Raw genomic sequence first — 12,285 nt, forward strand, 5'->3', positions numbered from 1 at the left:
CACCAGCAAGGTAGGAGGACTCTACTTTCCCCGCCTCCTTGTAAGGCTTGCTGTGGCTCGCCTATCTGGGTTTGACGACTGTGTATATGGAATCACCATGGGCGCTCCGTGTAAAAGACCCTTAGGGATAAGAGGCACTTTAAGACTGAGCCTCATTGTAGTTTTCTGGTTATTTTCTGGCCTCGGGAAGTTTAAAACACAGATATTCTTACCAGACTCTGGCTCATAACCTGAACGTAGTTTCCAGCCTTCGAATTTAACAGAGCTTTGTGAACTCTGAAATGCTTTCTCCAAGATGGGAAACCTTTCAGTGGAGTGTTCTAGTAGGTGCTAGTCTTCACTAACATTTGTAACGTATACCTCACACTTTGCCTGACTTCTGACGCGTCTTTGGTTCAGACTGGAAAGTCTCTAGGTCTAATGGGGAACAATGGCCTGTCCCAGAGACGGTCAGATATTTTGTTTGTTTGTTTGTTTTACTAGCCAAGGAGACCCAATTGGAGGGCTCCATATATCGGGTAATGGGAGAATATGAAAGAGAAAAGGGGGAAGCAGAGGGTGAGGACACGTGCAGAGAAGCAGTTTCAGCAGAGATGGGCCTTGTGGAGGATGAAAGATGGACCTGAAACCGGGCAATGAAATACCAGCAAAAGCGGTGGTGACCTACAAAAACCCTGTGAGGCTGTCTCATGACGACGTGCCTGTGGCGTCACAGCACAAAGGCTACGGAAGGGAGAGAGAAATGGGGTTAGGTGGCGCCGGGGGGAAGGGCACCGCGCCCTGCGCTGGTCAGCCCCGTCCAGCGCCCTCGGTCTGCCCTGGTGGGGGACGCTGGTGTGCTGCCACTCGAATCCACGCCAGGAGAGACCAGGAGGGGGCATCCGGATGGGAGAGCAAGGAACAGCAAGTTCATCTTTGAGAGCGACTGAGACGAACACTTGTAGGATGATCAAGGAGTCAAAACACAATGGAGGAGAGGACAGGAAACACGATAAAAACTCGAAAAATTAAACGTGAAATTACGCGTGATCCAGCAATCCCAGCTCCTGGTGCAGACCCAACGGAAGAGAAAGACACCCGCGCCCCCCACCCCCGGCCCCGACATTCACAGCCAAGAGGCAGAAACCCGAGTGTCCAGCACGGATGGCTGGAGAGACAAAACGGGGTCTCTACACCCCCCGAGTCCCTACTAGCCTGAAAGAGGAAGGGAGTCTCACACCGGCTCCGACTCGGACGAGCCTTGCAGACACCGCAGGGAAACAAGCCAGTCCCTGGGACGAAGCGCGGGACTCGCTTCCAGGCAGCACCTAGAGCAGCCGGAGTCCTAGACATAGGAAGCAGGACACGGTGGCCAGGGGCTGGGGACAGAGGAATGTGGCAGGGGGCGCTCCACGGGGACAGGGCTTCCGTTTGGGAAGAGGAAGGGGTCCCGGACGGGGATGGTGGGGGCCATCATACACGTGCCCCCAAACCGCACACTTAGTGTGGTCAAGCGACCCGTCTGTGTTCTCCTCCCCACCGTCACACACACAGCGAGAGGGCCATACCTCCGCCCAGCAGGGACGTGGTCTCCCGGGGAGCGAGTGTCTGGGGAAGAGGACAGTCTGCTACCCGGCTGGGCGTGGAGAAGCCCACGCCGCTCCTCTAAGGCCACCTTCAGTGCTTCTCCGTGGCGGCCCTTCCGCAGGGCCCACAGGAGATCTCTGCTGCCGCACCGGCCAGCCGCTCGCTTTTAAGGCCGTCCCCCCCGCCTTCCGCGATCCCCACATTCTGCCCCCCATTGTCCTGGCTTTCCAAGTTCTCGGTTGCTAGGTACGGGGGACGCCCAGGGCGGGGCTCAGGTGGTTAGACGGCAGCCTCTTGATGGCAGCTTGGGCCTTGGTCTTTGGGCCTTACTTAGTCTTAGGGTTGTGAGTTGGGGCCCCTGTTGGGCTCCATGTGGGGCCCACTCAAAAGAGAGTAAGAGAACACAAAACTAAAAACAAATAAAAAAATAAAACAAACTCTTGGCTGTTCGGTCCCCAACGCCAAGATGTACTGTTCTTTCATTGATCAGCACACCCCTTTGCTTTCTTTTCTTCGTCACGTATCCTCTCCATCAGGTTTTCTTTGAGGGGTAGGTAAGGCTTACCAGTGGACCATCAGAAACCGCTTTTTTTCTTTTTTAAGATTTTTATTTATCTGATAGATCACAAATAGGCAGAGAGGCAGGCAGAGAGAGAGGGGGAAGCAGGCTCCCTGCTAAGCAGGGAGCCCTATGCGGGGCCCGATTCCAGGACCCTGAGATCATGACCTGAGCCAAAGGCAGAGGCTTTAATCCACTGAGCTACCCAGGTGCCCAGAGCCCGCTTTTAAGATATATCTCAGTCAGACCTGTCTCCTTGCTGCTTCTCTTGTCCCTGGCACGGCATCTAACCCACATCTTCAGGAAGGATGGACTGTTTTTTTTTTTTTAATAGGCTGTGGCAATGTGTGTAGGTAGGTGTAGGCAGAAATGGCACCCACCAGGCCATGCCGCGCTGTGAAAGACTGCGGGCAGCTAACACTAGAGACGATGCCCTTAATTCATGGGGGAGCGCCTCCTTTTCTCTGAGCCTGGACTACAGCCTTGTTGACACAACACACACGGGGGAGACCGTCCGGGCTATGCGTAATAATTCCTCGTCTGTGAGAAACTGACCTGACCTACGATTGGGAATAGCTTCCAATGGGGCTTCTGTAGACATGAAGTTACTGGAAAGTCCTATCATGTCAGCTGACCGGCACCTAGGACTAGTTCTATATAGAAACCCAAATTTCTCCAGAATTGCTTAGGGTTTCCACGATAAGGTATTTATCCCAAGAAAATGAATAGAGATATGTACAAAGATGTAAGTGAAACATACACCCAGTGACCTTTATAACCAAGGTTACAACTGGGGAAGAACAAGAAAAAACTCCATTCCGAGAATACACTCGGTGAACCATTTATATCCTTCGAGTGCAGTATTACCCAGCAATTCAACACTATGTTGAATAGTTAAGGGAAAAGTTCCCAACTTTTCTTTTAAAGAGTTTATTTATTTATATGAGAGAGAGAGAGTGAGACAGCATGACCAGGAGGACAGGCACAGGGAGAAGCAGACTTCCTGCTGAGCAGGGAGCCCGATGTGGGATTCGATCCAGGACCCCTGCATCATGACCTGAGCCAAGGGCAGATCCTTAACCCAACTGAGCCGCCCAGGTGCCCCTCCACCAACCTTGTTAAATAGAAAAATTTCAAAAATGTGGTTGGTATACTCCTGCTTCTTTGGGGCGGAAGAAAGGAAAGGAGAGAGAGGAGGAAAGGAGATACGTGAATGTGTTATGTCCCTTGGCAATAGGTCTGACAGCTTGAGCATCTTTATCTGTGCCGGAAGGACAATAACCATTCTTGGCGCGAGAGGGGATAGAGCATGCGAAGGGCCTGATCGACCCACAGAGGTCCCGAGGGAAAAGCGGAGGCGACCTCACGCTGCTCCGTGACGCACACTGTGTGCCCTGCTTTGTTCACTTGCTTGTTCAATACTCGTGGGTACAGTGAGCGCTCACTCGTACCAGGCACCCAGCAGACAAGCATGGATCTACACAGCTCCCCACCTTGAGCTCTGAGGGCTGATGGCCTCGTGGGCAAGCATGTTAGAGAAACTCAAACTGCACAAAGCAGAACAGGCGCTGGGGTCAGAAGCACACGCAAGCACGAGCCCCGAGACTCGTTCCGCTGGATCCTGTTCAGGACAACATACTGGAACTGCACAGACGGGAGCTCCTCTCCCCAGAGGACATGAGAGGACTAGAAAGATATGAGGCAGGGCCTTTGGAGGAGCAAAAGGAAAACCTTGAAAACTGGAAAAAAAAAAAAAAAAATCTAACTTTTCCATCCCGAAACAGCTTCAGACCTACGAAAACGTTGCAAGCGGCACAGACCTCTCCAGCCTCCACCCACACTTGCCAAATGCAAACCGCTTACGTAGCCATGGTGCGACTATCAGAAGCCAGAAATCACTGTGCACACAACACTACGCTCTCGGGACTTGCTCAGACGTCACCACGAGGCCGGCGGATGTCCTTTTGCTGCCCGGGATGCGTCCTAGGGTTAAGCATGTTTGCCGGGTTCCCTGTTTTGAGTGGCCCCTCTTCCATTGTCTTGGTCCCCCTTTCTACATGACAAAGGAAAGAAAGCAAAGAGGTGTGCTGATCAATGAAAAAACGCTGTGTCCTGGTGTTGGGACCTAACAAGGGTTTGTTTTACTTTTTTATTTTTGTGTCATCTTATTCTCTTTTGACTGGGCCCCATGTGGAGCCCAACTGGTAAGGCTTGGCCTTGTTTTTAAAGAACTTCCCTCACTTTGGGATGCAAACTGCATCCTTCTTAAAGCCCTCCAGGGACGGCAGCTGTGTCCCCCTCCTGGTGCCATCAGCCGCGTGAACACCCCTTGACATGGTCTTCGCCAGGTTGGAGAACGCTATCGGGCAGGCCTCGACTTTGAATCTGATGACCAGATGGAAGCCAGCAGAGCTCTATGCTTTGGTTGAATCTGCCAAAGACTCTGTCCCTGCGCTGTACTACCATCTCTGTCCTCTCCGCCTGCCTGTCTCCAGTGGCGCTGGCATGGCCATGAGTGTTTGGGGCATCTGGTGGAGAGGCAGGAGGCTAGGACTACACAGTTTGGGCTTCGTGGGATGCTCACTGGATCACGTTGACTCAAGACGCACCACGTACAAGAATGAACCCACCGAGCGTCGCGCATTGTCTTTCTTCTCTTTAACGGGAGATGCAGAAAACATGCTTCCAGAATGCCTGTCTTGTAGGGCACAGACGTGCAACAGAACAGCAGACAGGTCTGAAAATGGAGTGAACATCTGGGGTCCCCACATCCCAGACCGTGTGTCGGGGTACCCCAGGGCGCTCACCCTCAAGAAGTCTGACAGGCCTGCAGCAAAGACCACACGGTCGCCAGTGTGGTTCACCAGCCTGAGCACGCAAGGGCTCGGGGACAGAAACGCACATTTCGTTACCCGTGGGTCACGGGACACGGTGGCAGGATCGCAGCCTTGCAGCAGAGCGGCAACCCACGGCCGCATCTGAATTGTTCCGTTACTCCTCTCCTGACCAATTCAGAACTCAGACGCCACGACCTGAAGTAGCCTGGGCAGAGGCCAGAAGTGAAAACAAATGGGCGGTGTTCATCCACTTTTATAAAAGCTGAACTTGTGCATTTTTTCCCATTCTCAGTAAATAACGCACTCTAACTCTATTCAACAGACCCTCCCCTTCCTGTCTAGCCTGCAGGTCCCACAAACCTTCTCCAGAACAGAACCTTTCTGATCCTCCCAAGCAGAGTAAGTGCTCCGCTCTGGCAGGTCCGCTCCGGGAAGGCGCTCCTCCCTGGATGCAGATGGGACGCGGGACACCCCAGAGCCGCACTGTCACAGCGCTCTCCTGAATTCGGCCCGACGTCTCAGCACGTGATCATGGGTGAGCTCGGCTGATTTCCGCAGCCCTTCCCCAGTTCCAGAGGGCGACCCTCGGAGGCTCGGAGAGACCAAGTGCTTTGCCCATGGCCACCAGGCTAGGGAGCGGCAGAGGGGGCCTTGCTCGGGGAACCTGACTTCTGGGTCCAGGATGCTGGTGTGGGAGATGGAGGCCAGCGCTGATTCGTCACACCCTGTACCCACCCTCTGGCACATGACTTCACAGTTCCTCCCGCCCAAGCAAGGGGACAGACCCCCCCCCACCACCACTCTGTGTTCAGCTGGGAGACTTGCTTTGACAGCGGAAGGTACGCAGGCGTGACAGAACCAGGTACGTGGGAAAACAGCTTTGCGACCATGATGGTTCTCTCACGCACCTGCCCTGGACGTCCCCAGGCCAGACTGCCGGTTCCAGGAGCACGATGCCAGACACGCGGAGCAGAGGGCATCAGGATCTACGAATTCATGAGCTCCAGAGAGGCATCTGCGCACAATGCATGTTCATAGCTGCCTGTTACACAGCATCACGACGGCAACAGCTAACTGATCCAGCCTGGGTCCCCGGCTTTGTCCTGACTGCAAACGGATGAGCCTGGGGTAGACTGGCACATGGTGACACACAGACCAATCCCAAGCCCCCCAGTTTATCAGAATCTGACCTACGGGGAGGACGGTCTGGTTACTTACAAAAGACATAACACAGGTAAATCGGAGACATGCTCCATTCACTCCAAGACACCATTTATTTTGTTAAAGTCAAGCAGGACGATGTGTTGAGAGGTGGTGAGTGTCGAGCATGAAGTACATACACATTTTCCACAGTGGAAGCAGGATAAAAGCCACGGGCAGCGGCCCTGACTGAAATCCCGAAGTACAGGGCATCGCAGAGCCGAGCTATGGCGGGGGGAGGAGTCAGCCACCACCTACGAACGCCAAGGGCAGAACGTTAGCACCAGGCTGTTCTTGTATGCAATAACATGGTATTTACAAAGTTACATCCACCGACTCACTGGACTCTTTGGGCCCCCGCTAACCAGACGTCTAAGAGGCCAACGGGAAGGGCACAGGACCGTAACGGTGACATGTGCTTTGCTGAAAGCACAGTGGAGCGTTCCATATTGCTACGTAGAAGAGAATGTCCTCCAGAGACCTCAAAAGGCTGGACACAGACACATAAATTCCATTATTCACATTTTACATATTTATCATCAAAATGGTTCACAATACTGTGTTTGAGGGGAAAGGATCACAGATAAAAGCTTTGTGTAAATTAAAAGCAAAATACAGTCAAATTACTGCGGTTGTCCCCGTGGGGGAGAGTGACGGAGGTCCGGGGACAGCCGGCCTCACCTTTTCTGAAGTGACCAGTTTTCACAGCAAGGGACTACACCAGGAGGCAAGGAGGACACTTCATTGGCAGAATGGGCATTCTTCAAGTCAGAAGTAGCTTAATTTGATAGGAATGACAACTTGTGAAAAGGCATTCGTCTCTTTGGCATGGCTGGGTTGCCAGGAAGAGTGTTTATTGCCTGCATGACTGAAGCCTGCCAGTTTGGACCCCTCTGGGCAGGGGCGCACAGACATCCGTGCCGTGGCTCAGGAGTCCAGCTCACCCCCCGGCGCAGGAAGTACAGACATCGGTCAGTTAAGACACTCGTGTGCACGTGTGTTTCGGGAAGGGAACACTCTGCTGACAAAAGGACGTCCCCCCACCTGTTGGAAAACTTCCACGGCAATACGGGGAAACGAGGATCCAGATGATCCCTTTATCAAACAAGTATCTGGATATCACCCCGACAGGAAGTCATCGTGGGGTTCCCCTGCCATTTACCAGGCACCGAATCAGAGGAGCGTCTGGGAAGCAGCACAGCGGGTCTGCAGCGACACAGATAAAACACCGATGACAACCAAGCCGTTGGCGGGCAGACATTGTCCCACATGCTGGTTTGCCACGCACACCTGTGCCCTGTTCAGTGGAGCGCCAAGTTATGTCTCTTGCCCACGTGCTAACGGGGCTGTGTGCTCTCTTGCTGTGGAGCTCTGAAAGTTCTCTGCACGGTCCAGATACAGATCCTCTGTCACAGATGTGACCGGCAAATCTTTTCTCCCAGTCTGTGACTTCTCCACCGGAAATGGACAGCACGACAGTGTTTTGTGAGTGAACAGACTCTTGTTAGAATCTTGTCATTTCAACCAATGAAAAGGCCACAGAACCTATAGAATCTGTGGCCAAAGGTCAGGTTTAGGGCTTGTAGAGTCCATACGGCCTCTGAAAGGCCAGAGAAAAGGTTCTTACACGTAAATGGAACGGAACCCTTCCACGGCATGGTAGTGGATTTGAAGAGGCAAAAGGGGACAAGAAGCCAATGATCGTTAATGACCCAGTGCACACAAAGTAAGCATTCTGGGGAAAAATGAGCTTTAGAAATCTGCTGCTGGTCTCAGGAAACAGACGTCTAGCAAGCACATCACACTACGGGACATACTATGAACCGAGTAATTTCTCTTTGCAAGGAAACAGCCCTGGAACCGGGATACCAGGACTGAAACTATCTGCTCTGTGCCTGTGTTTTACAGCATGCATGCTATTTCTCTAAGTGGCGATTTCAGAATGAGTGAACCCAACACGTTGGTGACTCGTTCCATGGTTGGTTTTTAACCACTTGGAAATGATTCACCTTTCCAAAATGTTAATGCATGACCATCACAGATCATCACAGTTTTTGCTGGGGGACAAGGAAGGAGGACAATGAATGGTCCACACCACCTGACGAACAGGGAGGACACGCGGCAGCCCAGGCTTTGGATGAATCACAGGACAAGACGTGCGCCAGGGTCTCCCCTCACGCACCTTATGGACCCGCTCAGCTTCCCGAGCGGCTGCTTCAGGATGGGAAGATGGGAGGAAGGGCAGACCCACCCGTGGAAACGACCCCTTGCATCGCCACGCGGCAGGAGCCCACAGTCTGGACCCAACCAAGTCGCCATCCACTGGAGCCCGCCGCCACGAGTGTGACTTGCAAAGGAAAGATGGCTAACGGGGAGACATGCTGCGGCACATTCAAAAGGGGAACCAAAGAATTAAATAGACCATCGCAAACACACACACAGTTATTGCTTTCCTAACAGCTGTTTTGCTACCGGAGGATTTGTGCTCCAGGAGCCAGAGAGAGGCTGGGGTTCCTACTCGCCTCCTCGGGAACGGAGCGCCCGGCGCCAGCTTCCGTCCTCCGCCAGGGAGGGCTCCCCTTATTTGGCTCTGTCGGGCTGGAGGCTGTCGAACAGGCACTTCAGCTGCTCCTCCCCCAGGTGTATCTTGTCCTCCAGTTCCCGCTGCTCGATGATGAGAGCCGACTTCATCTTCACGAAGTGCTCGTAGTCGGCCAGGCTCTCCTCACTCAGGTAGCTGGCCAGGATGTCGAGCACAACGCGCTCCCGGCGGTCCAGGTTCTCCTTCAGCTCCTTGGCGTCCTCGTGCTGCTGGATGAGCATCCGCTGCTTCTCGAGCAGTGACTGCTGCGGAGAGAGAGAAACGAACCCACTGAGGAGCGGGGCTGGAGCAGGGCTCCGGCCGACAGCCCGACAGCCCGACAGCGCTGGTGAGGCTGGGAGCTGGGACAGCCAAGACAGCGACCCGAGATCGCACGGGGGCTGGGACACACAGGTTGGGGGCTGGAGATCGGGATCCGTGGGACAGGGGCGAACGCACTGGGAGGCCACAGCCGGCCCCAGGCCTGACCCGCCCGTAAGCACCCTCAGGCCTGTCCTGCTTCCACTTCTTCCCACGGGCCGTGGCCTTGAATGGCTCAGAGAAACAGCCGGGATGACAAGGGCCGTCCAGACACAGACAACTACAGAATTCCGAGAAGCTCGAGAGGTGTGACGGACTTAGGGATGCCAGGTGGGCCACAGGCCTGTCTGTGACAAGACTATGGGGAAGTCGGCAAAAGGAAGAGATGCTTAAGAACTCCCAGAGCAGGATCCTACATGCTTCTGGCAGGAGGAGCCTCTGTGCAAACTTGCCGAAGGATGAGGTGGGGGAGCGAGGACAGGCAGAAGAGACAAGGTGACGGGGGACACTCCCTGGGGGGGCACAGACAACCCCATTCCCAAAACGCGGCCCTCACTGTCATTCTCTGTTTATGAAACACACACGAACCAACCCGACCCCCTTCGAGATTAATGAAAACTAAGAAGGGAAGCGCTGGGCACATTCCGCAGTATCTCCCAGTGTCCGCCGAGGGAGGCGGGGATTCAACTCCCCGGCCACCAGGACAGCCCCTTCAGTTTTCCGCCACTTTGCGTCTTGGCCATGGACCGTTCCTGACAGCTGCGCACGAGCGTCTGGGACATGGCAACGCTTTGCAAAATGCCCAGGCACAGGGACAGCGCTGGGACGCAGCCCGGACCCCACTGTGTGCAGGGCCTTCCCGCCCACTCCTGTGGGACACCTCCATCTCCACGTCAAACTAATGTTCGGGGAGTTTTCACGGAAAGAGGGGAGGCAAAGCAATTGGTCCCTATGCAAAGGAAAACAGATGTCAACTGGTTCTAAAAGTCCGCTTGGGCTGTTAACGCCATCTGGGCTGACCGGTGACAGGAAGCTGCACAGATTTCGGGGGAGGACCCGACGTGTTCGCACTGACCCACGTACTCAATTTCTAACTGCAAAGATGGAGGGAGACTTGTAAAACCTCCCTCCGTGTCTTCTAAATGGTTACCATGTCCGTCTCTGGAAACCTTGGCTTCCCCAAGCTGCAGCTGACTGACAGGCTCTCCTCCGCTGGCGGTGCTGCTGGACACTGGAGCACTGCACCGCACCTGGCCAGGGCAATGAGACCCTGCGTTTAGAAGACCCCCGCGATGCAGTGAGGGCTGCTGATGCATGCTCCCTACAGAGCCTGGTATCTGAGAGGACCATGGCCATGGTCCTTAGTGCTGTGACTCTTTCTAGCATCTGTTCAACTTTTTTAAAAAAGACTTTTTTTTTATTCATTTGAGACAGCACAAGCAGAGGCAGAGGGGGAAGCAGACTCCCCACTGAGCAGGGAGCCCGACTCGTGGCTCGATCCCAGGACCCCGGGATCATGACCTGAGCCGAAGGCAGAAGCTTAACCCACTGAAACCCCCAGGCACCTCTATCATCCCTGAATTCTAAATGAAGTCTCTGTCCGTTGCACACACAGAGAGGGAAAGATGGATTAAAATGGGCTGAGCTGCAAAGACCACACTACCTTTTCCCTCAAATTAATGCCTGAGAACACTGCAATTACATATAAACAAATCTGTTTTCTATTTATGTTTATTTTCCTGTTTCTAGATAGACCTGGAGAAGATAGGCAAGACAGAAACATGGAATCTGCACACCACCCAAGGGTCTCAGTTGTTTAAATGCTCCTATAGCACGTTCAAATGGTGGTTACTAATGACTCAGCGAGGCCCAGAACTACAACAGTCTGAAAGCCACACTCCAGAAGATTTATGTGGCCGACACCCTCTCACGGGGAGTAAGGGAGAGGGCTGCCTCTTCTGCCTCCCTTTCATAGAAGTTAAGGTGTCTTATCAATATTCAAGATGACCATCTGAAGACCTACCAAAGAATCAAACTCAATGTTTTACTGGTATTTGACCCAGGAAGGAAAGGCAGCAAAGCAAACATGACTTCCCGTGTCTTGCAGGTCAGAAACGGACACAGAAACCCGCTAATAGACATGCTCCAAGCTGCACACCTCAAGCAAGGGAGGAAAGGCAGACAAGGCCGCTGGTTCTCTCCAGACTGCCGTGTGCACTCCCGTTAAAAGCAGCAACAAAAGTGAATTCCGTGACCACCGAGTGCTTATAATTTGTCAGAGCTGATGAGCTCCACTTCCATGTGGTCAAGCGGAAAAGATAATTTCCAAGGGAAAGACCGTGATCAGGAAAGATCCCTGGGAGCGAATAGAAAGGTGTCACAAAGAAGCCACAGTTGTTCCCCAACAGCACGGCAGCCCTGCCGTCCAGCAAGAGCAGTGCCCAAGGCCCCGTGCGCCCTGGCAGCGCCTGTCAGGGGCATTTCTGCGGAAAGAGATGGAGAGTCCCAGGCGCGCTGCCTAGGAACTGCGCGAGGCTTCCCGGCGGGAACTCCTGGCACCCCACACACGACCTGCCCACGGGCCCCCCAACGTCCAGCTCAGACACGCTGCACCTACCCGGTCACCAGGAGAAGTGCTGTCGTCCAAATTATTGAGGGCATTTTCCACACGGGCCAGGCGGCCGGACAGCGACAGCAGAAGGTTCACTACTTTGTCCAGGTCCCCGATGAACATCCGGAACTTGTCGAACTCGTTGGGTTTGCAGACATCTTTGGCAATGGCCTCCACCTCATCCCCAAGTGCACTGTTGGCCTGGATGTCCTCCAGCAGGCTCTCCCGGGCCTCCCGCAACACCTGCAGCTTGCGACTGATGCTCTCGATGAGCTCCTGCTGTGGGGACAGGGGTGGCGTGCAAGCGCTCACCAGGGTGGTCCCAACCTAGCCCCTCCAGCCACGGTGGCAGTCCGTGGTCCCACCTAAGTGGCCTGCGTGGAATTCAGCTGAACTCGGTAAGAGTTCATTTTGCATCAAATGAGCACCTGCAGCTTGCGACTGATGCTCTCGATGAGCTCCTGCTGTGGGGACAGGGGTGGCGTGCAAGCGCTCACCAGGGTGGTCCCAACCCAGCCCCTCCAGCCACGGCGGCAGTCCGTGGTCCCACCTAAGCGGCCTGCGTGGAATTCAGCTGAACTCGGTAAGAGTTCATTTTGCATCAAATGAG

At 54.0% G+C, this 12,285-nt stretch overlaps 1 protein-coding gene across 2 annotated transcripts in view; it reads right to left on the minus strand.

The window, feature by feature from the left end:
- Positions 1-6,247: 6,247 nt before the first annotated feature.
- Positions 6,248-12,285, minus strand: part of LOC111157188 (shroom family member 2) — a 133,545-nt gene continuing 127,507 nt past the window's right edge. Inside the window, exons 9-10 of one of the 2 annotated variants that reach the window (XM_022518476.1) lie at positions 11,682-11,954; positions 6,248-9,009 (exon numbers count right to left, since the gene is read on the minus strand). In XM_022518476.1, the coding sequence (XP_022374184.1) occupies positions 8,743-9,009; positions 11,682-11,954 (540 nt within the window). In that variant the 3' untranslated portion in view covers positions 6,248-8,742. The remainder of the gene's footprint in view (positions 9,010-11,681; positions 11,955-12,285) is intronic. The other variant, XM_022518477.1, reaches the window with a different exon arrangement.

The sequence above is a fragment of the Enhydra lutris genome, unplaced genomic scaffold (genome assembly GCF_002288905.1).
Source record: "Enhydra lutris kenyoni isolate GAN:26980312 unplaced genomic scaffold, ASM228890v2 scaffoldscaffold52, whole genome shotgun sequence".
In the NCBI taxonomy this organism is placed as follows: Eukaryota; Metazoa; Chordata; class Mammalia; order Carnivora; family Mustelidae; genus Enhydra; species Enhydra lutris.